We start from the raw sequence: 26,617 nt of genomic DNA on the forward strand, positions 1-26,617 counted from the left end.
CCAAGGTGTATTTATAAAAGGTGAGAGTCAGAGAGCGTGCCATAGCTGCTCTCAGACGCACCTGCCTGTGTGTGAGTGCACCTGTGCTTGGGTGTGCGAAAACACCTTCAGCGCGACAATGTCAATGATCATTTCTGACATGGCCTGTGGGGCACGGCGTGGGCGTGGGCGGCGTGCTGCCAAGAAAATAGAAACTCACCTCAGCTCAAACTCACCTCGGTGCAGAGCAGTTCCACTCAGGCTACACAATACAGTGCGTGACGGGCAGGTGAAATTTGCTTCACGAGACGTACCCTACCCTTCGATCTTTAACGTGCCTCATTCTCAGGTGAAGAGGGTCGAAGACCTCTCAGGAGACCTTGCCCCACCTCTTGGCCATTGGCTTTTTTCGCTCACTTCCTCACAGCTCTCCAGGTGTAAGAAAACTTTCCTCATTTCAGGCCCCGAAAAAGGTGAAAGCCCTCGGACGGTGAAAGCCCTTCACCCCATCGTAGCTCACACCTTCCCCCCCGCCCTTTTCAGATTCCCCACACCCCTTGATTCGCGTACCCCCCCCCTATTTGTTTGTAAACCATCAATGGAAATGCATACGCTTTCAGCACTGACTCCCGCTCCTGCCCCCACTGTTGTCTGCCATTTATGTAGCCTGATTTTTCCCTGTTCTTTGAGCTTTGTTTTCCATGCTTTTTTCACGCTTTTCCTGCCCCATTTTCCCGCCTGCATTTGCATCTGCGATTCGTGCATCAACATGCGTTGAAATTCAAATTCAGTTTTCAGTTCCAGAATCCAATTGGAAATTCGTAAAACATTTCCATGCAGCTGCGGCTGCAACTGCAGATTGATTCAGTTTATCCTATTTATCGGATGCATGTATCCTCTATACAGTATGTGTGTGTGTGTATGTGTGGGTGGAGTGGGTTGCCCATAAATAATATTTTATTTTCTCGCTTTTTTGGGTTGGAAATATCCGAGAGGGCGTTTATTTTTAGCCACCACTGTGGGCCTACAAATCGTTTGTTGTTGTTTATTTTTATGCCCCCCTCCCCCCAGCTGTAGCAACACGATGGGTGCACGAGGATAGAGGGGGGAGGGGGCAGGCTGCACAACTTTGTTGCTGTCTGAAAAGAAAGAAAAACTTTCTGTGAAGCCGTACAAAGGCCCCGAGAACAATTAATTACACGGCCAAAAGGACAGCTGGGGATTTGGGATACGTTTAAGGGATAAACCCCGGATCCCTGCAGCATACCCCCACCCATCCCCTTCAACCCCGGCTAACCCTTAAGCTGTAATCAATGCAATTTAAATGAAATTTTTATCTAATTAAAAGCAAACAACTAATTAGAAAAGATTGAGGCCCCAGAGACTTGCGGCGCCTTTTGCCTTTTTGCCAGCGGCCATTAGGCCTCACTCCTTCCGCTCTGTTGGAACCGCACTTTGGAGAGCGGGAAAATTGAGGAAATCTAATAGAAACTCTGCAACGCAGTTTGTCAGACTGTCAGCAGATTGGCCATAACTGATGGCCGGGAAGAGCCGACTAAATCTGGCTAAAAATACTCACCTCAGAACGCAATAAGCACGCGACAAGGCTAATTGGCTCTGCGGCGGTGGAGCACGCGGGGAGGTGCCACAGAGGGGCAGATAACTGATTAACACTTTGTGGCAGATATCGAACAAAAGGTGAGCGAAGCGGACAAAGGCCCACAAAGAACGGCTATGCGAACAACAGATCAAATCGGATCGGACCGGGAATGGAATGGGCAGCGATCTAGAACCAGGAATCGACTTGTGCGATGGGATCCTCCTCTGGACTCAGTTGCAAATCAGACGCCGTCGTGGATCGTCGTGATCGAATCAAAAATCAAATTCAGAATCGAAATCGGAAATCTACTTTTTGAGCGTAAATATTTTCGTAGTTGAGTTTTAAGATTCCGGAATGAGTGAATGCAGTGCTGCGTTCGATTCCTGCACATGCAATTAAGGATCCATATGGAAAAGTGTTTAAACAAGTTCCTAGTGCGCCAATATAATTGAATATTTCCCCAAAAGTAGACTAGAACTTAAATCCGCAGGCTACGAGTGTTTTGAACATCTGAAATCGATCAATAGATAAAACTCAAAATCCATTCGAAATCCCAGTGAAACCTGCAATATTTTGAATGTTTCAATGCCCACGAGACATCGCCATCGGGACCAAGTTTTGAGTGCGAATATTTTCACAATTTTCGAATACTTCGTATAATTCGTAATTTGTTTTTCGTGTTCTCGTGACAAAGACGAAAAACGGCCAAAAAGCTGGCCAGCAAGTGTTCACCTGTTTTAGCAAGTTCGCTGAAAGCAGAGATAGCGAGGGAGAGAGGAAAAACCATAGAGAGAGTGAATACAAACTGCCACATTACGCATACGACTCGTTGCGAAGTGAAATACTTGTGAGGAAAATATGATAAAAAGTGGAAAGAAAGAAATGCCAACAGCAGAAACACACACACACACATTGGTGCGCACATCATCTGAAAAGTGTATAATTTAACACAGACACAGACACATAAAGAGTGGCATATATCGTGGATATATATACGATACATACATATATATATATATATATATATTCATTTCATTTAGAAGATGATGAGCGAATTTTGAGCATTTGAGAATTTCTGCCACACTTAAGTGTTGATTGTGTGCGTCGCTCTATTGGCAGAGGCCTCCGTGGCCCCTCTCAGTGGCGTGCCACCCCCCGCCCTGCCTCGGCTTTTCCGAGCATTTCCTCGAGCAGCCTCGAGGCGGCCAAAGAATTTCGGGGGAACTCAGTTCGTTGCGAGCGCGGACGCGTCTGTGGCTGTGACTCTGAGGCTGTGACTGAGGCTGACTGTCCGACAAATGTGGGTCCCCCATCGCCATGCGAAATTTCGCATTCGAATCAGAGTCCAGAATCAGCACCCAGTCTTTAATGCCATAAAGCCCCCAAAATGGAAAGCAAACATCGGCCGAACATCGCGCGATATCATTGAAAATCGAATCAGAAAACAAAGGACACTCGACAAAAACACACTGAAAAACAACACACATACACAATTCCAAAAAAATATACTAAAAGTGCAACATGCCACAGAAACATGCAACCAAAAATCAAACAAACGAATAATAATGCATGCAAAAACAACAACAACACAACAACAACAACAATCCACAACACAACAATAGTGAAACACCACAACAAAAGGGGATTCACTTCCCCGCTCCCCTTCCAGTTCTGTTGTCCATTAAAATGCATTAAAATTGCATTTCCCCCACTCGTATTTACACACGATTCACGCCATAAAAACCCGGACACGTCTTTAATGCCAGGAAAAAATGCACCAACAACAACAACCACCGACTATAATAGCTATAAATCCCACATATATTCGATATAATTCACACAAAAACTGTCGCGCCTTTAATGCCGCAAACCCAATAGAAACCATTACAAAAATTCCATCAGCCAATGGCACTTACAAATGCATCAAAGCCGAAAATAAACCAACAAAATTGTCCACACACTATATGCATATGGATGGAATATAATATTCCATATAAAAACTAATGACACCGCAACACAATACAACAAAAACACAATAATAGTTATAATAATAATCAACAAAGACACGAGCAACACTCTGCCAAATACCTCCTGTCGATACATATTCCACATAGAAACTATGGAGGCCTTCATCATACACTTTCAACAACAAATAGTCCAAAAACTACACCAACAATTCATGGGATGGGATACTCGAATCACCCCTTGAAATAAACAACAACAAAAACCCCCTAAAACACTTTTCTTCCCCAAAAACATTTTACGATAAATGCCAAACTCTTTTGCACTCGACCCAAAAATTGTTTGCTATTCAAAAGTTTTCCATTTTGTTGGCCATTTTCTGTGAGTCATCCACCCGCACCCACCGCACCCCTTAGATGAATTTTGATATTCTTGAATACAATTCTAGAATTGAGGAAATAATTTGCTTAATTATAGACGAAAGATATTGGCTCTGGCCCCTTGAAGAAAGGGAGGCAGAAAGAAAGGTTGTTAAACCCTCAAGCGGGAGCGGAAGAGTTAGGGTAGTCCACAATATTTCATGAATGTCAAATCCGCCTTTAATTTATGGATAAAAACCGCCGGATCCCCTTTGGCGGATTTACAAGTTCATAAATCTGCTTCCATTGCCGTTTATTTACAAATAATTACAGAATTTAATTGCCTCGCGAAATTCTGCACTTTAAATTCATCAACGCGTTGGTGTGTTGTTGTTGGTGTTGTTGCTGCTGCTGTTGCTGTTGGTGAAAAGAGTTAAATTAATTATAGCCAAGAATTTTCACTTTCGCGGCAGCTGCAGACATAAATCCTCTCTCTTTTTCTCTCTCTCTCTCTTTAAGAGAAGGAGGAAAAATCTTGAAAAATAAATAAATAAATAATAAATTAATGTTTTATTGAATATATGTATGTAGTAATGTGTGTATAATGAAAATCAAATGCGTTTTTCCAGTGAAAATGAGTGAGAGAGATCAGAGATCTCGTCAAGAATCATAAGTGAACAAACAAAATCTTAGGAAATATATATTTGTGAATCACCGAGCAAAAAGTGACAGAATTATCATATATGCCAAGAGATTGGGGATAAAAAGGAGTACAACACACACACACACACACACGCACCATGGCAGACACTGCCAAAGACAAGGAGGTCCTCGGGGAGGAGGAGGAGGAGGAAGAGGAGTCCACTACCACCACAACAACGTCAACCAGCAAGAAAACCTCGCAGTGGCGCAAGACCCGCTCCACAAAGGTAGGGAGGGTCCCAACAGGGAGGAGGGGGAAGAGGGGAGCGGCGAACGCCCCCGCTGGCTGTCAAACTGTCAAATCGCCAGGCATTCCATCGTTCGGACGGCTTGTCTTTATGGATGCCGCTTTCTCTCTCGAAGTATTTTCTGGAAAGGGGGAGAGGGGCTCGGAGGGGTGTACTCGCATATAGCCCGGGGAAAATTCTTTGAACGCACCCTTACCTCATGCCTGTTTTCATTGAATTCCGCAATCTGTATTTTCTTCCCTTAATCCGCATGCCTTTCGAGAGAAAGGATTCCCCATCCTCCATCCTGATCCATCACCTGATAATTAACCAAAGCGTTTAGTGGGTTTAGTGGGCTTAGTGGGTGCTTCGCACTTGGATAAACCTCCGAAAATAAACACCAACCGAGGCACATTAATCACAATCTTTGGGAAAAGAGACTCCTAATGTGTGCACACGCTTGGGGAAAGGACACCTCTGAAAGGAGAGCAGGGAAAGGACACCTCAGCGGGAAGAGCAGGACGAACAGCAGAAACTGTGCGACCACTAAAAGGGTTCCAGGAAAAGGCAGCCCTGGGGCGGAGGGGTAGCCTAGGGGAGGCGAGGGATGCCTTTCCAGGTCGCTGGACTTGAGTCGAAGAAAGGAGTAGAAGGAGGAAATAAACAGTGGGAGATATGTACGGATAAGTATATGGGTGGCTGGGGGTGTGGTCCGATTGCCACTTTGATTGTAGTCTCCATCCACATGGGTCCCAATCTGGTGGTTTCGCTTGCTCTCCCCGTGGGGCTCTGTGGCGCATAAATTACACACGGAATACCAACGAGAGGATGGGTGCCGTGCCCCAAGCAGAGAGAGAGGGAGGGGAAGATGGCAGCTACTTAGAGCCGCATTCACCTGTCGCTCCAGAGGTCGCTCCGATGCTTGGCAGGGGTGAGGAGGCAATCAATCAAGCTGTAAAGTATTTATTAAACGATATTATGAGGTTTACCTGATGGGATAACATCCAATCTTAGCACCCACTCATCCCCCTGTCCCTGCCCCACCCCCTCAGCTACACACACGCACGTCCGTGAGGAAGGAGCGAACACATATTTTTTTTAATAGCTTCATTGTTTCGCTTAACAGGATTTCATTTTACTTAATGTACCAGCACTCACACACAGGCATAAACGTACACAGATGTGTGTGTGTATTTGTGTGTGTGCAGGAAACACCTCCGTCCCCCTCTCTCACCTTTCATTGTTTGGCCTGGCTTTTGCTTGTTCTGGCTTTTGCCCAGCGGCATTTTGGCGCTGCCTTTCTCAAATCAGCAAAAAAAAAAGAGAGAAATAGAGGAAGCGGTGGAGCAGGAGCGGCAGGAGGGACAGGAGGGGCTGGATGAAAGAAAGAATAACATTCTCCGACTGCCAGACACGACTATGGGATATATGTAGGTATACACACCCTTCCATCGTATCGTATATAGACCCTTCTTCCTCTGGCTATAGCCGGCAATAGTAGTTGACTTTTTATCCACGGATTCTCATGGCAGGCAGCAATCAAGGCACAGCAATCCACAAAGCTCCCGCCCCGTACCCGTGCCCGTGACGGCACCCGGGACCCGGGACCTTCTTCTTCCGCTCTGCCGCTTTTCCTTTCCGTTCAGACTGCTTCTAGATTTTCCCAGCCGAACAGCAGAGCAGCAGTGTTTGTCTGCCCCAACGGCAACGAGTGGCAGCAGTGGCAGCAGTTGCAACGGGTGACAACGGGTGACAACAGTTGCACCAATGATGCGATGAGGTCGGGGGCACTCAATGTGCATCGATTCATGGATCGATGAATGGGGATGGGGATGGGGATGAAGCAGCAAATCAATGGGGAAAAGCAGGAAAGCGCTGTGCAATTATTATTCTTAGTTCGGAAGTAAAGTTGAGGTAGTCCCCAGAGGATGGTACAACGACCAAGTATGCGGAGAGATGCCAAACTATTCAAGGGACTTCTTTGCTCCATTCTGCTTTATAATTAGAGGGGTTTCCATTGAATTTCTCCGCACAAGAGTTGCTTGATGCCTGGGAGACGTAGTAGATCCTCGATCTTTGCCACCGGATGGCTGATCTCTGAAATATTGACTCAGTTCCAGGAACTTTCAGGAAGAGGAATCTGCTTAATTTTTTTTGGGTATTCCCGCTAATTCGATTTTATGATTGGAGTTCCTTGGAGCTCAATTGAAATTCTTTCAACCTTCTCAAGTGCCTCAACCTCTACTTGTCTGTTCTTCTATTTCTTTTCTCCTCCACTAACTGGGTTTCATTATAGTATATCCATTACTTCCATGTCTTATCCCCTTTGTTGCCTTTGTTATCCACCTTTCTCTTTATCTTCTCTGCTGACTTTTCTTTGCCACATCCCACTGCCCACTCCCCACTCCGCACTCTCCTCCACTTGGCTGTGTGTTAATTTTCTGTAACAGTTTCTTTGCTCTTCATTTTATGCGTTTTGACGCGTCACCTCCATAGGAAGCCCCCGCTGTATCCTCGAGCACCAGCAGCACCTCCTCTTAAATTGTTGGACAGGGAATTTTTATCTTTTAATTAAAAGTGATGCGACTGCTCCTTTAATTTCTCCTGTCAGGAGTTGGAGTAGAGCATCCCCGAGACGTGGCAGGACCATCCTGCCTGTCCTCTCCGCATGTCCTCTCGCCCATATGTAGGTGAGCATTAATTAAGGATTTTACGATTGTTTCCCATGTGGAACGCGGGCCGAGCAGGTCCTGCCACAGAATCTCCGAGAAGCTGGCACTGTCCGCATTTTTGTTTTATTCGCTGACTCTCGGATACATGTATGAATGTTTATTCATATAATAAAATAAATTATATGTTTTTCAAGTGGCTCGTCGCATGGCGGCAGCTGCTTTTCACTCATTTCCCTCTGTCCAGGAAGAGAGAGCGCGGGGCGCAGGGATCATTAGGGTTCAGCCGAGAGGCTAATTGACTTTCAGCTTCTGCGGCCTTTTGTGTTTGTTGGCAGTCAAAGAATGCAAATTCGTACCTCAACAAATCGTACTGGAATTTGTGTGCGTATAGATAGATTTGTATCTTTTATAAGTAATCAAAGAATATGCATTATAGAAGTTTCAGATACTTCTTTATCGACTAATATCCTAAACTATCTGTCTTTTCAAAGTACATATTCGAGTTTATCTATCCATCTGTCTATACAACTATTTCTACACCCATCTATTGATACATTCTTTCAGTCTATTCGTATATTCTCCATTCTCTTTCTCTCTTTTCGAATTCCACGCACTAAAATTCTCTTCTCTCTCATTCTCTTTTTTGCAGGTAAGCAAGCTTCTGCTTCTGCCCCCGCACTACAAATGTTTCCCCCCCTTTTCCTGGCTGGCTTTCCCGAGTAAGTTTCCATTCAGAGAATGTATTCATTGTTCCATTCATTCATTCATTTGCTCCGCATCCATATCTCTCACTCCAAACTCATTTCCACGGACTAATCGGAGGAAAAACGGAGCACATAGTACACATATCTCTCTCTCTCTCCCTCTCTCTGTACTTCTGCTTCTGGCCAAGTTAACGCACAGCAGAGCACAGCACTAAAGACTAAAGACTAAAGAGCATGAATATCTGTATATGTGGAAAATGAAACACAAAGATACACTCACACATGGCTGCATACACATGCGGTGTGGCTGGTGTATCTGTGTGTGCATGAACAAGCAGTTATTTATAAGTTTTTCTGGCAAAAAATCAGCAACTTTTCCCGTTGATCTCCAAGTATAGAGCGTTGGCGCGTTGCCAAAAGCGAATTGCGCATACGCCGTGTGGTCTATTCGTTGGATGTCTCTCTGTGTCTGTGTCTTTACGAGTATGTGTGCCACTGTATGCCCCTCCATGCTAATTCAGCGCCCCCCTACTGCCAACATCTGGAGAAAAACTCTCTTACGGAGATCCACTATTCTCCTTTGGTTTTCTGCATGCTTTTTAAGCTGTCTCTGAAAAGGTCAGGGCGGCCCAGAGATGGCCCCTCCCACTCCCACTCCCACCCCTGCCCCTCCCTCCGAGCTGTCCCATCTGCCAAATTGTTTGTCAGCTTTTCTCACATTTTCACATCGCATTTTCATCACATTCGTTGTGGGAATTTGTGTTTTTCTTCTGGCTCATTAATTTGCGTCTAATTAGTTTTGATTTTCGTTTGTCAATTGCTTGGAACAAGGACTACTCATCATACCCTCTCACCATTCCCCACACCACCCCTCTAAGCATCGCATCTTGCCACTTTTCCGACTTGACTTTGGCAAAGAACTTGGGCACTTGGGAGATGGGAGATCAAAGAATGCGGCAAATAAATGTTAAATAAATATTAAATAAATACTAGAAGTCAGTGCGGTTGTCCCTGTTCTCTGGGCACTCCTCCACTCTCCTCCCACCCTCCGTGACGGCTGTCGGCCAATGCCAAAAGTGAGAAATTGACTGTCTGTCCGGCATTTAAAGCGATTTTCAATAGGAGATCCCTGCCGCGTCGATGGCTGCGGTCCAAGAATGTTGCAGCCTCCATTCCCCCACTACTCCCACCTCCCCCACTCCCCTTCCCCTCCTTCCGCTATGTGTAGGATCCGTTCGTTGACCAAATTTGGTCATCGCAGAGACAGACGCAGAGGCAGTTGCAAATACAATCAAAATCAACAGCAAGAAAAATTCGTTTCGTTGGCATTCTCCTCGGCCTTTGCTTCTGCTGGGTTTTCCATTGTTGTTTTGTTTTCCTTAATGTTATTTTCCTCGTTTTCAATACCCTCTGCCGAAGGGGAGCATGATGGCTTTCAGAGAGACACAGATCAGAAGCAACGTTCGATCTCAGAGGGTATCCACACGTTCGGCACTCGCTGTTACCCCTTTCCTTCGGTTGTTGTTCTTTTGAAATCTTCAGACATTCAGACATTTTGGCATGCAATAAAAACAAGCCCCAAAACAGAAATGCAGCAGAGGCAGCAGAAGCAGATGCCCCTAAAAAGGGGGTAGAGGAGGAGGAGGAGGAGGAGGGTGGGAGCAAAGTGGCAGCTTGTTGCACGGTGAAGGAGAGCGGGCGGGGAGGCCTGGCATTTTGGCCAAGAGCCAACGCTTTTGTCCGAGGACCAACGTCGAAGGGACTCCCCTGCCTGGCCCCTTACCCCTTCTTCATTACCTTCCACCTCCCGCCGCCCGCTTGGCAGATGCCACCGCTAAATGGATGAAATAATGTATTCATTTCTTCGGGTGGCAATTGCCTGATGGTCAAGCATTTAACACTTTCCCCTAAGAGTCAGAGGGGCATGGAAATGGCAGTGGAAATGGGGGAAATGGCTGTGGAAATGGGAACATTAATGGACTGGTCACTCAATTGGATGATGGGGATGGCAGGCAGGGAGGGACGGATGGCTCTCGTCCAGGGCCAAAAAAAAAAATTCAGCTTTGAACAGATTTTACGAGAGAGCGGCCGGAACCACAGAAACAGCCGGAACCCCAATGAAAACTCAGATGATTTCTTGTTTTTTTTTCATCCAAAGAACATTTATTCGTTTAATTTAATTCGATATCCGCTTCGTTTTCTCTGTTTTGATTTCGATTTCCATTTCGATTTCGAGTTTCGATTTTCCATTTCATTGTTTCAAGATCTAGCTACAAAGTTCGGTACATTTTCGGGGGTTTAGTGGGGGACTTGCTTAGCACTTAGCCTATCGACTGGACTCAATCGATCGTTAACTAACTCTATTATTGTTCGAATGTATATATCATATATCATTATCATGTATGGTATGCATATATCTATGTGTACAGGCATATATATAGACCCTAAAGTGTTCCATTATGTGTTCGATTTCGATTTTCGTTTGCGTAAAACCTTTTTAATTTTCGATTAAATACATTTTGATTTGCTCTTCGATATGATATGGGGCGTTACTATCCTTTGTGTGCTCTGTCTGTTTGTGTGGGGTGTGTGTTTGGAAAATGGAAATGCCTCTTTAAGCGGCAAATTTAAGCCAAAAACTTAGACGTAAACTTGGCCTCAGCTCTCGCTTAGTGCTTGGGAAACATTTGATGAAACTTTAATTTCCATTTGGACACACTGACAGCAATCAGTGGAAGTTGCAACAACCCTTGAAGCCTGCCCCTGCCCCTGCCCCTGCCCCTCCACAGAGCTCGATTTAAGCGCTCCCTCTTTTGGAAGGGGGTCAAGTGTGTGTGTGTACGCCCCTCGAGAGAGAGAGTGCGAGCGGGAGAGAGCCCTGGTCTCAAGTGCCGTGCAACAAGAGGAGGCAAACGCTGGCTCTGGCCCAGGCTCTGCCTCTGCTCTGCCTCTGCCTCAAAGGAAAACAATAAAACACTGCGGCGGCGTGCCAAAGAGAAAAACAACCAAAAAATAGCACAAAATATAACAAAAATATGAAAAGGAAAATAGGAAAAATAAGCAAAAACCTGGCGAAGCACAAGCCAAGAAAAGGCTGCAAGTGCGGGCTGGAAATCAATAAAAAGCCATCTGCCACGCCCCAGTGGCACCCACTCCCCCCGCCCTCTTGGCACTTGGCGATTGTTCGGGCTCATTGCCGCAGGAGCAACCGATAACCAGGCCCAAAACCTCAGAGCCCTCCAAGGATTGGCCCTCAAAAGTAGGCAATGAAAAGTTAAGGCCTCCGCCCAAGACAGGGGTGGGCCGGGGGAGGCAGGACCCACTAGAGGCCTGGCCGATGGCTGATGGCTGATGGCTGGTGTCGCCTCGAACTGATTGACGCCTCCGCCATCCGCCATATATCATCGTTTTCCGGCAGCAGAATGCGAATTAAAATTAAATACTCTGGAAAAATGCTAAAAAAAAAACAAAAATGTTAATGAAAGACAAACAAAAGGGGGAGGGGAAAAGGGGTAAAAAGAGCTGGAAATATGCGGAAAATGATGAAAATTTAATGCGGCTTCATTGGGCGCTTCCTTTGGCTGAATGTTGGCTGCAGTTTTCCTTTAGTAATTTCCCCCGCTTTCATCGCGAGACGAGAGATTGGAGTGGAAATTGTCGCTGCGGTTTATTGTTAGCAACTTTCATTGTGTCTGTGTGTCTGTGTGTCTCTGTGAGAGTATCTGTGTGTCTGTGCGTCTGTGTGTGTGTGTCCCCTGACTACCGTTACTAATTAGCGAGCAACCTAGTTTAACAGTTCTTCAAGGGTCTATCCAAGCCCCCTGAGCGACTCCCGAGGCAGGGCCTCCTCCTGCTGCACCCCCTCCTCCTGCTCATCTTTAAGTGAAACTTTCTCTCAACCGTCGACTTGCCTTTTGCTTATTAAATAGAAACCATGGTGGTCGCTTGACTTTTGACCCCCGCCCCCTCCTCGTTCTCGTTCTTAGACAAATATAATCTCATTCTTGTCCGACTTCTGGGCGGGCGTCGGCTGGCGCTGGAATGCGTAAACGTTGACGATTAACTGCGCCATGAAAATGAAGCAAAATAAAACGATTAGGACTAGATACAGAAAGATATCGCGCAACATTTCTAGCTGTCTCTGGCTCTCTCTCTCTCTCTCTCTCTCTCTCTCTATCTCTACAGCTCTATCTCTAGCGCTCTATGTGGCACAGAAGAGGCCAAAGCTCAAGACTCCAGAAGCAGGCACCAGATGGCATGACTCCGTCTCCTCCCTGTCCTCCTCCTCCTCGGTCTGTGTTGCTTCGGCTGCTTCTTCTGCTGATGGTGTGGCTCGTCTCATTGCCTCATTGCTGGGCCCCAAAAGAGCAGCTGCAATGAAAAGAAAGAGGAAAAGGCGTAAGTGAAAAGCGGATGGAACTACGCGAGGAGATTATTCATAGACATTCCGAAAAAAAGGGGAGAGAGGAGAGGAGAAGCAGAAGGATCCCCAGATGAAGCCTGGACAAAGGATTATCCTTGGCTAGAGGGGAGTGTCTTCCCCTGGCTGCACGCCCCTCCCCTACAGTGGAAAAGTTTCGCGCCTGCTTTGCCCCAAAAGGAAAACACGACAGAGCTGACAGACGGAACGCGTATTACGCATTCGCCACATCAGCCCCCAGCGGGAAGCTGCCAAAGGAAGGGATTTCCATGATTCCCACGACTCCCATGCCCCGCAGATGTTGCACAATTGCATTACGTCGCGCCACATGATGCCTGCTCTTCTGGCTGTCTCCATTGTTGCATATTTGTGCGGCATGTTGCCCAATATGTTGGCCCCACGAATGCAAGAAAGGAATGCCATCCGCAGGACGGGGGAGCGGGTGAGGGTGGTGGCGGGGGTGGGGGAAACGTCATCAGAGAAAGGAAATTAAACAAATGAAATTTAAACAGAGGCAAAACGAGAAGAGATGAGAAGAGAAGAGAGAGCATTAGAGACGATGGCAGCTCCTATTTCCGCATGAGCAGCATGCACCACGCAGCATGCACCAAATGCATTTTCATTTCCACTCAACCAGGTCCTTTGAGGTGACTGTACCCCGTGATACCGCCCCGCACTCCGCACTCCGCAGTCGCCCCTCTTCCGCTTCAGTCCACTTGAAACACTCTCAATTAGTGGGATCCGAGGGCTAAACGGTGTCAAAAGCGGTAGGGTCAAAGGCTAGAGCTGCATTTGCATTCATGGATTTAAATGGGGGAATGGCGAAAGGCAAAATGCAAAATGTAAATGCATAATGCGGAATCCTTAATGAAATCAGACTCTCGGAGGGAGCGCCTTCTGTCCGGCTTTCAATTAAACGCTTATCGCGGGCACAGCAGTCGCTGAATAAGAATTCCATGCCCCACAGGCACGGGCCCTGCCCTCGACCTAGGAGAGGGGCATCCTTCGAATGGAAAACAATTTTCAAAGGCCGCTCCTGCCCGGAATGCGGCTCGCACATCATTAGGCCCTGGTCCGCAGGAGAAGGGGCAGAAGCAGGAGGCAGGAGGCAGGAGGCATGGTGGCGTGGAGGCGCCACCGCCTTGAAAAACAAAGCGAAGAAGCGCATCAAAGATTATGAAACTCATTAAAAAAGTTTCGGGGGCAACAAATCTAAGAGCCAGAGGAATGTGTTCCCCCTGCCCCCCCAGTAGCTCCCCCACCCCTTCACATAACTTAATGCAAAAAAAAAAAAACAGAGAGTCTGGAGGGCAGGGAAGGGGAATCCTGTCCACAGCCAAAGTCCGAGTGGGATTTGTGTCTGTTATTTTTTTGGCTGGGCCTCGTGCCCGAAACTTTTGCTGACCAAAAGAAATCCGAGTGCGAGATATACGAGGAGGAAGGACACAGGCCAATGGAGGCCATAGCAATGCTAAGCGAATGCGAAGGACGCAGGACACTCCTAGGACTTCTTTGATCTGTCACCTATTTCGTGGCTAGAGCCTTAATGGATACAAGGCTGTGATCTGCTACATGATTCATGGACAAGGTATCCTCTGGTGGTAGATCGCTTCTGGTACAATTCTCTTTTAAGCGAACTCTAAATGGAATCCTTGGGAATCCTTCCATGAGCGATAATGACACTAATAATAATAGTAATAATAGCTATGGACTGCTGTATACCCTCTAATAATGTGGGACCCCCCATGGGACCAGAGTCCGCCTGTTGCTTGGCCCCTTAAAACACAGGGAAATGGACTTTCTCTTGCCTTGCTTTCTTTCCTGCGTTCTTTCTCCTTCATAAATTAGATGTCAAAACGCGCACTAAAACAGCCCCAAACACACACACATGTGGATATTTACGCGTATGTGTGAAAAGGGTCAAAGAGCAGTCAGTCGGGCGGCAGGAGTGTAGGAGTTTGAACAGGATTCGTGGGCTGCTGCCGCCGCTGGCAAAAGTTTTTTGGGAAGCAAACCCTCCTTGGCAAACTTATTAAGCGTTCGAAGCCAAACAAATTGCTTGGGCAACAGAAGGGTTAGGCAGAGTGGGGGGAGGGGGAGCTCCGAAAGGGTTTTCCACGAAAACTTGTCAAGGAATTGCGGCCATTAATTTTCAGTGGCGGGGCACACGAAATGCAAATGAAACTTTCGCAACGGAACGGAATGTTGCGACACAGTCGACGGTCGGCAGTCGGCAGGCGGCAGGCGGCTGCTGGGGGCCACAAAAGTCAATGAAGTGTTAAATATCCTGCGGTGTCAGGACACCCACACTGTACACAACGAAAGGTGATGTGTGTGTCCTGTCCGGGCGGACATTATCCTTTATCCTATCGCACAAGCAGGCACACACACGCAACCGAGCACATGTCCAATTTTCTGCGGTATTCCATTTGCATTTCTTCGTGCTTTGTTTTCATAATGCGCTTAACCCTGGGATCCCCTCGGATCAGGAGGCAGGGGGAGTCCTTCCCCATGTAATTAAGGCCCCGCAGCAATGCCAGACAAACTCGCGGCATAAATCACTCCGCCAATCCTCCTCCTGCCGGCAGCTGCCATCCATCTGTCCATCTGGCCATCTGTCCATGTGGCAGCTTCATTCATGAGTCGTCTGGATTCCCATTCATGGACAAATACTCCGCTGGCACGCATTTTTATGAGGCACATCCCCCACCCCCCGGCTTCCCCCTCTTTTGGCCATGTGTGGACCCAAAATGAGAGACACGTTACCAATTTATGCTGAGCCGCTCGTAAACTGGCCAAAAGGCAAACAAAGTTCCACTAACGAGTAAACTCTTTTTTTTCTTCCTCTCCGTTTTTTCAATTCCACACGGCGTATACTTGATGTCCGCCTAAAATTCGCCTTTTGTACGCTTCCTATTCACTTTCGATACGCTTTCGATTCGCGGCTTATTCACTCCGGCTTTCGGTGCCGCGATGCTTTCGGTTCGACGTGGCTAACGCGACTCCTGGCCAGGCTTCGAGGGAAGCCGCTTCTTATAGTCGGCATCCGTGCCGGACTCGGCTCGGAGCCTGCTCGGGAGCCGTCCGTCGGCCTGCCTCGGCTACCAGTTGAGCTTCGTTTTGGGATTTCGGCTTTTGGGCTCTGATTTCGTTACGTCTCGTGCCCGGAAATTGTTGTTCAACAAATGCCAAGCGTTCTCCGTCAACAGGCAGGCCAAAGCGGGTGGCGGGTGGCAGGTTGGGGCTGAGCGATTGCTCCTCTTCCATCCGAATGCTTTGGGTCGAGCAACAATCATTACGAAGTTTACTCAGAACTTTGCTAAATGATGATCTGATTTGAATATAAGTTGGAATTGGTTGGAATTTCCTGTTGATTTTGCATCGATTTTGCAGTAATTGTGGATCGAATACATGGGTTTCCACTGTCGATCTATGGGACTTAGATTCGGGTTTTCTTTGCCGAAGGAACTGACCTTCGGGAGGAGATATCGCGCCGGCATTTCCCCACTTTACTCCGCCATAAAACCCTTTACAGCATATCTTATCGATCTGTCGGAATATTTAATCACCCTCTCTCTCCCCCTCCCCCTTATTTGCATGCTCCTCCCTCCTGCTGCCCCCTGCTAACCAGTGTTTTCCCTTGTGCCTCCACCCCTCTCATGTTTATATTTTGGCCGCATCATAAGGCAAACATTTTAATTTGTTCTAACCAACGGCACGCCCCCGTCCCGCATGACAGAGGAGGCGGACAAATATTGACACTCGACAGAGACCCAGGGGAGGGGGAGGAGGAGGTAGGTTAAAGGGGGTTTGTACTGACCAAAATCAACGTTGACATTGCCTCCCAAAAACACCCCGTACCCCTCCAGAGTCTCCTGTGAGATCCGCCACTGATGACGCCAATCATGTTCTTGGCCTCCCCCCTCGCCCTCCTCGCCCTCGCTCAATCTTATCAAGATGCCATTCCAGAAGGAGGAGTGGGAGAGTGGGAGGTCCTTCCTCCCTGGATGTGCCGTCAGTTGGCGTGACAAGCGAGACTTTCCAGCCGGCGCAAGGAGCGGCGGGGAGTGGGGGCGGAGTAGGCACAGTTTGTTATTATTTAAATCAGGAAGTCGAACGAAATTTCCGCCTCTGCCATGGCCAACAAATTGGCAGCTGACTTCCGGTGCAGCCGAAGCCAAAGCAGGAGCAGAAGCAGACGTGGAGCCTGGCATTCCTACCGCTTTGGGTGCCTGGTGCCTGGTGGCTGGGAGTCGAGTCAATTAAATTTTCCCTTTAAGTGATTTCTGTCGCCATTTCGGATGGTCGCCTTTGGGCCGCCCCACTCTCGTGCCTCCCCTTTAACACGGGAAGAAACATGCTTGAAAATGAAGCTGCAGCACACGTGCCGCGACACTATGATACCCATTAATCGGCTTACAAAGATATCGAAACTTGAAACCCCGTTGCCTTGGCACCAAATCCGTTCAAGGAGCCGTCATATACTTCAAATATTCACAATATTCAATATAATCCTGCTTGAATCCCACTGCCAAACGAATGCATTTAACACAATTAATTCAAATAATTGACTAACTCTGTGATTTTTCGCTTGGTGTTTTAGGGAGTAACATCTAACAATAACAATAACGCTAATAATAATGATAGTGAAAAAGTAAGTGCACAAATCCGAATATTGCAAGCATGGAACAATTCAGACCCCATCTGAATGACAGATACACTTAGAAACCTTTCAAAATTAAACAACTAAGATCAAGTTGTGCCTGGATCACATTTCTTTCAGTGTAAATCCTATTCCAGCGCCTAATTCCTGTTACTTCTCTGCATTTGAAATCCTGTTCCTGCTGGTCCTGGTCCTTCCACCTGTTCCTCTGCTGTTCTCCTTCCATAATGAGAAATCGATGGGTTGTAATTTGTTCAAATCCAATTTGGTAGCAGAACTTAGGGACTCACGGTCTCGGGCCGTATCCTCCATGGACATCCGCACCTGGCCCCAAAACCCCGTCTCCAAGGGGAGGGGAGGCCTACCTTTAATGAGTTTTTATTGCGCTTCAGGTGCTTTGATTGCTGCGATTTTTAACTTGATTTACGGGCATTTAGTGAATGGGAAGCGACCGAGTGAGTGAGTGGAGTGGAGTGTCTGCGGGTGGGGGGGGCAGCAACAACATTTTCCGGCCCACTATTGATTTTTCAATTAAGCTGGACCCTCCCCCCCCCCCTCACATCCCTGCCCCTTACCGACCCCCCCTCTGTCAATGCATTTTGCATGTTTTCGCGTTTTGCCAACATTTGTTTGTAAAACGGAAAAGACGTCTCTTTGTGGTGGAGGAGGAGGAGCGTACCACTGTCTTTTGCGGCAAGTTTTATGCGCGGCATCCTGTGCACAAGGATAAACGGGGGGATAAAGTGGGATGGCGGCAGGGGGTGTGGCAGTAGTGAGGTGTGGGGGCGGTACGTACCGCCTTGTAGCGCAATTTATGCGGTAATTGCTTTTTTAAGCGCTTCGCATTTATCTTTTCGACACAAGTGAAATGAGTTTTCCGACTGCCTTCTGCCTTCTGCAGCCCCCTAACCAGCACCGTGTCCCTCCCCCTATGCGTGCCTTTCGTCGATTTGCGAGCAAACAAGGATATACAAAGGGATATCACAAGGAAAAAGTCGGAAACAACAAAAGCAGAAGCCAAAAACGAAGGAAGAACTCAACTACTTACAATGGCATTTTTATGACGTCTTCTATTTGTCTGCACGTCTGCCCCCGTCCCCACCCCCCACCCCAACCCCTCCAATGACCCAACTCAGTGGCGTGCCCCACCAACACAGAGAAACATGCAACGTTGTTTTCCTCAATTTTTCCGCCCTAATTAATTTAACGCCAAAAAAATGACACAAACAAAAAGTTGATAAAATGGGAATGAAAGTGCTAGACGAGGCGAGGAAAATGGTCCTGTTCTCCACCGACTGGCCCCTTGATTTATGGTGTGCATATTTTAATAATTTTGTAATTTTATGTGGCCATAAAAATTACCCGTATGGAAAATTTGTCATTTCCTCACAGGAGAAAGGGAGCCGCGGAGGTCCTTTATGTGTTTTCTTGGCTTTTCCAGGAACAGAACATTAATTTTATGCTTGAAAATATAATTAATCAGATTTGGTGAGTAATCATTTTTAAATTTCCAGTGAACATAAAACTTACGCGCCCAGCAATAGCAGTGGCTCTCAAAATGCACTCAACTCAAATACCAGCAACATTGATGTGACAACTTTGGGGCTTTGTTTGACTTTCTTGTTTAAACCTAGTTTTATACTCAATAAAATAAATGGGAGTACTTAAAAGTAGTTAAACTTGTAGGAAATTGATTCATCAATCGGACAAAACTATGTGGGCATGGCTAAATGTTCTATCTGGTTAGTAATACTTGACGAAATATCAAAAACGAGTAATCTGTATAGAACAATTTGAATTCGTTAGTATATTTACGGTATATTTTTAAAATAAGACGGTATATTTCGGTGCCATTCTGAGGGTCGCCGCAGTTTCGTTTTTACAACAATGAGTCCCATTCCATACACAAATGTTGCAGCAACATTTACTTGAAAACCGTTTTTCGGTCAAAATAAAATACATAAAGGTAATTAAAAGAAGCAATCTTGTAGAAAATGCATTTATCTATGGGATAAAGCTAAGTGGGCAAATCTATATAGCTTGAAATATAGGCAATACCCGATTCGTCGCAGTTTCGCTTTTGCAACAATGAGTATTCAATTCACAAAGGTTGCAGCAACATTTACTTGAAAACCGTATTTTAGTCAAAATGAGACGGTATATTTTGGTATATTTCTGAGGGTGGTCGGTCACACTGCACCCATAATCTCGGCTTTTTGTGTTCAAGGTATGTTAGGCAAAAGGGTGGATTTTACCTTGCAGGCGTTCCACTTTCTAGTCCGTTTCGTCCACTGTCCATACCCCATTTTCTTCAGAAATTTACCATAGTTTACACTTTGCGAAAACTTCCACTATTCGAACTCATTCCATTCCGCTAACAACAATTTGTTGGGCAATTGCACTGGTTGCATATTGTGTTGTTGATAAACGAAAGAAAACTCCTCCACTCGCGACTCTGTGTGTGATTCTCCTAGAACTTCAACTTCTAGAAACGCAGTCCGCCCCTCTCCAGTGTGTGTCACGCCCAAAAACAAAAACCACAACAACAACAAGCGGTCGTAGGGCAGAATTTTTGTGCGTGTCAAAAAGTGGAAAAAAAAGACTGAAACAGTAACAGATTGTTTCTGTAAAAACGTTAAAAAGTTAACGGTGAACGGTGGAACCTTGGAAACACTCAAACATACAACAACAACAAAGAGAGGCCATGGAGGTTAGTAGTTGATTGAGGAGATCTCTCCTCCCCCCTTTCTCTCTATCGGTCTGTCTTTTCGAGTGCCTACATTGTTTTTTCATTGTGTGATGTGTGTTTTTGTCGTTTTCCTTGAATGATTTCATTTCATTTTTGTTAATTTATTGTGTTTGCCCGAGTTTTTGCCGTCTCTCTCTGTTTCTCTCTCCCTGCTTCCTCCGCCCTCCGTTTCCATTAATGTGTGAGAGCGGGCACCGCACAATTCGGATTACGTCAGTTTTGTTTGCTTCTCTCTCGCTCTTGCTCTCGCGGTCTGGACAAGGCATATTGATTCGAAGGTTAGGCAGTAAGCATTCTGGGTGCCTAACTAGGGAGTTTGTTGGAACTTTCTACAACTGTCTTACCTCATATTCGAGCAACCCTTAATCTGGGCTTGTTTTTGAGTCCTGGAGTTTGCGCCTCTCTGACTCGCTCTCTCCTTCCGCCACTCCCACCCTCCCTCGTCTCGTCCAGAAGGTGCCATGCCGGCGCGTCTTCGTCATTAAGTATTTTTGACATTCAACTTCAACCCTGTGCATCCCCCTCTCTCCCTTCCTGGATCTTTATTGATTCCGGCCATAAACCTCCTAATCATGTTCATTATGTCATCGCGACGCTTTCTTTTCTTTCTCCCTCTTGCTATCTACTCTTTATGACTATCTTTTGTTTTGTGTGTCAATTTTAGCATATTTCGCATTTTTACATAATTTCCATCGCACCCCCCTCCCAAGCCCACGTTCCCCTCGATTTCCTTATCGCTTGCAACAGCTGTTTGCTTCTGGTTTACCGCTGTTCGAGGCCTTATCGCTTACTCATTGCACTCCCATGACGTTCGCTGTTTATGATACCGACTCGATATCGACTTCCTCACTGTGGACGGGATACCCCTCCCACAACTATCATGGGGAGGAGTATATATGTATTATGGATCTCGTACATATGGAAGAACTTTCGACCTGTAAAGCCTATGTATATTGTGTACTAGTAGTATTCCTGATCTTCCGCAACATTTATCCGTTTGTTGTTTTTTCTTGGCTATAAATTCACTCATTTCTGAAGAAATTCGAATCAAATATTCGCCCTTTTGGAATAGATATCGGATTATATCGGAACCACCAAGACTTGGAACACTATATCATAAGTCATAGGAATTCCATAGTTTTCTATAATCCATTATTCTAAGAAGATTAATCCGATTCGAATCGCTTTTGCATATGGAATTTAGAATACGGAATGAGCCATATTTAATGCTTCCGCCCCGAACCTTCCATTTCTTTCCTGTTTGTCTGATTTCTTTATACAATACATTTTTAATTGCCGGCGTTTCGGTGGCACCTAATTAGTTCGTGTCTCTTCTTGTCTTGTGTTTTCTCAACCTTTTACCTAAACTTGTAAGATAATCCGCAGTTCCCGCAATTAAACCGAACATTTGAGACCCTCTGCCAACCGGATGGATGAACAGACGGACGGACGGACGGGGGCGTTAAAATCGCACTTAAGTTCTGTGAGCCGAGTAATTAATCGCGTGGCCAGTCTTCGCCGTTCGACGGACAATCGGATGAGTGGACAGTGGGACAGGCGGATGGACAACCATCAAAGCAGACATGAAAAGCTTTTTCCAGCTTGCGGAATAGGGGCACACAGATACAGACACAGATATGGCGAAAAGTCGTCCCAAAACAGCGGCAAAAACGATGTCGGCCAACATAAAAATTGCCCATTTCCGTCATTTAATTGACGCCGGGCACATGAAAATCATCCAAAAGAAAAAACAAAAAAAAATAACAGAAGAACGGCACAAAAAAGATGAAACTTGTTTGCCCACAAAGTGAACTACAAATAGTGCTGACGGACGGACAGTACGGTTCATTGCGATAGATAAAAGTCTGTGTATGAATGGGTTTATACGGACCATGTAGATTAGGGGCCATAATGGGGAGTGTTTAAAGACCCATCATATCTAATCTCTTCCAATCTAAAATGAATTAAATGGGAAGCCCAGACGTATAGATGATATATCTAATCTATGTTTTTGAAGTACGATTCAATGGAAGCATAGTCAAGGGTAGTCATAGGTCTTTGATAGCCATAGAATATGGCAATTCTGACAGAAAAAATCTGTCTGATGTTCCACTAGTAATTATCCCCAAGATGTATGGCTCATGGCATAGATGGTCTGCTGAAGGTTCTCTGACTATCTAATGTGCTTTTAAGACTACTTATCAGAGGAGAGTGCGATGATCAACTATTTCCACAATAACCTAACATTACAAGACTCTGACACTTGCGAAACGTACCGTCCCTCCCTATTAAAAGATGCCTGATAGATGACACACCGCAAAACAAACAAGAATCTTCATTGTTTGCTTTGATGCTTCTTCGATTCCGTTTGCATCAACACAGTGAAATCATCTCTCTTTCTCTCTGTCTCTCCCTTCAATTAGCACCCACATCGGATCGTTCCAATGGCATTTACTATATCGCTTAAAGCATATAATAATTCTAAAACCGAAAAACTTGATAATATCATTGCCTGATGCCGTGACACGATTAAGGCTTTCAAAAAGTGCTGTTTCAATGTGGGACAAAGTTTTTTGGTTGAAAAGTTGTGGCCCACTCAGATTTAGGCTCCACTCCGCCCCCTTCCCACACCTCTCCGCTACGCTCCTCTCCAAGTGGGAAAACAAGCTTCAGACTGTGGCTTAAGACTTGTGGGAGTTGAGTTCCATGGAAGTGCAACTTGAGGCAGCTGCCAGCAGGGGGTGCCGCCATGGCCCCACATTTATTACGCATTTTCATAAATTTCCACTTACTCATCTTTTGGGGGGAGCGGAGAGAGGGGGGGAGGCTGAACTGCAGACGGGATTGTGTCTCGTCTCTCTTCTGGCCTTATAACACGCTCCGTTAACCGTTTTCTGGCTCGGATGGGCATTCGCTTCATCATTCGCTGCCTGCCTGCCGCCTGCCTGCCGCTGCCTGAATTCTGCTCAAACTTTGCATAATTTTCATTTATTACCGCAGCAGCAAGCGCTCTGTTTTTTATACAAGTATTTTATGCCCACCTCCATTGAAATCTGCCCCATCAGATTATATATGTACGTATCTGTATATATATCGTGGATATATATATTATGATTCCCAGGGAAGTGACTGACAAGACAAGGCCTCTCTCTGACTGAGCGGCCTCTGCTTGCAACATGCTCCACTCCATCCACTCAACATTTATCTTACAAATTTAATCTTTTCACATAATTTTCTCTCTGCGGCTTTTATGTAATTACCCTGCCCCTTGTGGCTCCTCCTCCTGCATCCTGCATCTTGTTCCTCCTGTCTCCTGGTGGTCTCGTCGCTTTATGGGAGAGTTTTCACCTGGGGCCTGTCTCTGGCGCTTTATCTGCCCTTTGTTTACGACCCCAAAGCTTGTCCCTTTCACTTAATAATGCATTTCCTTCTCTCTTTTCTGATTGCAGGTGAGTTCCGTTCAAAAAAGGGGAAGAATCGATAGAGAGATGGCTATCCCAAAGATGTAGAGTCTGTTGAGGCAACAGTTGGGTAATGTATGCCCCTGCAGATGGTTCGAGGAACGCAGACGAGGATTGATGTTCGCCTCTTGTCGCCTTCATTCCCTCGATTCTTCGAATGCTGGAAAACAGAAATATCTTCAAGTAGGGAACCTTCTATAGCTCGTGATTTTGAAAATTCTCTGAACATTCATAGTTTTTGAGGTTTCATTCGCAAGAAATCGCTATCTTTTTTTCGAAATTAAATCTTGAGCATATTACTTGAGCATAGATTTTCCCACGTGTGTGGGAATTTCCCATGTTATCGCGTGCTAACGCGTGTTGTATAATCAGCAATTGTAATGTTTTTTGGCGTTACATGTTGACTAACGGACTTGATAATTCGGTGGCACCCCCCCATCACCCGGATGTTGCATGCCACTGCAATGTCGGATCTATGGCTCCTCTAGCGTTTTAAATCGCTCGGCAATCGCGTGCTTCGCGAGTGTCTGTAAGCGCTGGCTGTTGTTGATTTTCAGTAGGGCTTCTGTTACTGCATTGTGGGCATGGTCATGCCTCTAATTCTACTCCCTTCTTCCGCATAGAGAGAAAGTTCATTGCCCTTCGTTGGGTGCACTGTGTGCTCCTGCTCTGGCGATTGCAGAGCAGAGCAGAGCCGATTGTTTAAACTATTCCCAGGGAACGGGGCGTAAACAAATGGTTGCTGGATAATTATGGATATGGCGGCCTTTGGGCTGGGACCCCGACATCGGCGGGTAAACATCGGCGGGTGTCAAAGACCCCATGGGCGGGAGGGAGACACTCCGGGGAGAGAAAAGTGCACTGCTCTGGGAAAATTTACATGAATTTCTAATTAATTTTCATTGAAACTTGTCTGCCAGTCAAACTTTCACTTGTTAAATATACCTACTCTTTCCTCTCTCTGCCATGGAGACCAGACCCTGTTTCTCCTCTAGATATTGTCCACATTCCTCAGAAAAAACAAATTCGCCCCGAACGTGACCCGGAGCACGGGCCGGAGGTCTTCAAAATTCAAAGTCAAATGTAAACTACATAAATAAGCGTACTTCCAAGGGGGTGTTCCTTTGGGGTCGGCGCTGGTGTTTTCCCCCATAATTTATTATTATTTGCCTCCCGAGCATTCAGCATTCGAGCATCTTATTGATGTGCCTCTCCCTCCCTCTCCCTCTGCGGTCTGCGACTCTGAGAATGCGACGCACGTTTCTCATTTTGTCCAAATGCGTCTACGACTCGAATTTCACTTTTTCTTACGAGCACCCCGCCCCTGTCCTGGCCTGCCGACAGCTGTGCATTATGTGTGCTGCAGATTCAATTTAGCAGATAGATCGCTGCGAAAGTTGCTCGGAAAAGCCTGCAACGCCAACTGTCATTTAAAGATAGATTTCTGGTTGCTGTCGCCGTCTGTCTGTCTTTCTGTCTGGCGCTGCCTTGGCTTTGGTTTCGAATCGCACGTTTGCGAATGCAGTCAAACGGAACTATCGAATGTCCCGGCTTTCAGCAGAACAGAGCCAGAAATAGTGGGTGGGGGGTAAGCCCTTTCCCTTTGCTGACCATTCTGAGAGGGACAGAGAAGGAAAGAGCTCTGGTTACTCCCCCTCCTCCTCTGGGTGCTCTTCTGCCACTCTCTGCCTGCCGCTGGCATATGCAAATTGCATAAAATATAGCCATATAAAAGCATATTGGTGTTCACTGAATATGCAATTGCCAGGGCGATGGGATAGGAACTCCCCCTGGGGCTGGGAGGGTGCTGTCAATGGCAGTGGGTGTTGGTTCTATGCACTCGAAAAAACCCAAAAAACCATGCATACACTGCATACACTGACTCTTCAAGCGAAAAATGATGGAGTACGCGCTCCCTTTCTCCATCTCCGTCTCTGTTTCTGGCTGTCGACATGCACGGACATGCTCTCTCAATGCTTCACTGCAGTGCTTGTGGCTGCACTGAATCACCAATGGTTTCTCTTTCGATTGATGCGAGCTTTGATCCTCTCTTGCTCTCTCAGCCGTTCCCTCTGTCCTTCAGTGCCTTGCCTGCCTATTCTGCATCGATCGCAGTGAGTCGCAGTCGTCTTATCTCTTGATCCGATCTTCATTTCATTTACGAAGCGGACTTTGCTCCCGCTCTTTGCTCTTTCTCTCTCTCTCTCCCTTAGCAAGAACATACTAAATGGTATCCCATGTTCTCTTTTTCTAGTGCTCAGAGTAGAAGAGTAGTTGGATCCGTGTATCGCCCACTGAAAGCTCTGAAATTTTTTGCCATTTTCTTCAAATGTTTCACAAAGTTCAAATGAAATTGTACATAAAACTATCTTTGGAATTGCTTACTTCAAAGATACTTGTGTTTATCCACAATGGAAAGAATTTAAACAAGTTTCGTTGAGTGTAGAAAGAAGTTCATAGATTTTCCTGCTGAGCCATGAAAAGTGGCTTTGCATATTTCGGATTTATGCTGCAACTTTCGTTTGAGGAGGAGGAGGGGGTGTGGGGTGGGGAGGAAACTTTGTCAAAGGATTGGCACGGAAAATGCAATAAAACATATTTTTCGAGCAGAGGAGGAAGTGCCGGCAGTGCTGCAAGGCCATCCGCCACATGGCAATCTATCAATGGAAAATGGAAAAATGGAAAACGGGGAAACCGCAAGAAAGTATTTCCCCAACGACATTTTCACTCGAAAACGAGAGACACAGATCCGCAGATCCACAGATACAGATACAGACACAGATACACGGACGCATCTTTTCACTGCCAGACGGAAGGAGGAGGCATCTTTTCACCTTCGGTTTCTGGTTTTTCACGACTAATTGTGACCATAAAAGCGAACTTGGCCGAGATGTAATTAACGTTTCTTGCACGAAATTTCCTGCCCCTGCCACTGCCACTGGCACTGGCACGATTTCCTCTCCTCCTCCTCTTCTGCAGTGTTGCAGTATTTCCTGGTAGCACTCATAGCCATATCTGTAGATGCGCTGCAGCATCTGTGTGCTGCTGTCCCTCTGTCTGCTCTTTAGGCCAGATTCGGTCGCGTTTCGCGCATTTAAAGCCATTAGTCATTAGCCATC

At 46.2% G+C, this 26,617-nt stretch overlaps 2 protein-coding genes across 13 annotated transcripts in view; one reads left to right on the plus strand and one right to left on the minus strand.

Moving 5' to 3' along the window:
• Nucleotides 1-26,617, plus strand: part of LOC6595301 (tropomodulin) — a 49,401-nt gene that overhangs the window by 11,769 nt on the left and 11,015 nt on the right. For 2 of the 12 annotated variants that reach the window (XM_026995205.1, XM_026995197.1), the window contains exon 1: nt 4,530-4,829. The exons of 8 other annotated variants lie outside the window; for them this stretch is intronic. In XM_026995205.1, the coding sequence (XP_026851006.1) occupies nt 4,701-4,829 (129 nt within the window). In that variant the 5' untranslated portion in view covers nt 4,530-4,700. Of the gene's footprint in view, nt 1-4,529; nt 4,830-19,705; nt 19,999-26,617 lie in introns of those variants that run through there. 2 more of the 12 variants (XM_026995206.1, XM_026995203.1) reach the window with 2 other exon arrangements.
• Nucleotides 11,227-15,617, minus strand: LOC113567428. The gene is made up of 2 exons (XM_026995208.1): nt 15,392-15,617; nt 11,227-12,576 (listed from the first exon to the last, which is right to left on the minus strand). Exon 2 carries the CDS (start codon nt 12,332-12,334, stop codon nt 12,188-12,190), a length of 147 nt encoding a protein of 48 aa, XP_026851009.1. The 5' UTR covers nt 12,335-12,576; nt 15,392-15,617; the 3' UTR covers nt 11,227-12,187.

This window comes from Drosophila persimilis, unplaced genomic scaffold (assembly GCF_003286085.1).
Source record: "Drosophila persimilis strain 14011-0111.01,24,50 unplaced genomic scaffold, DperRS2 tig00000000-arrow-pilon, whole genome shotgun sequence".
Taxonomy (NCBI): Eukaryota; Metazoa; Arthropoda; class Insecta; order Diptera; family Drosophilidae; genus Drosophila; species Drosophila persimilis.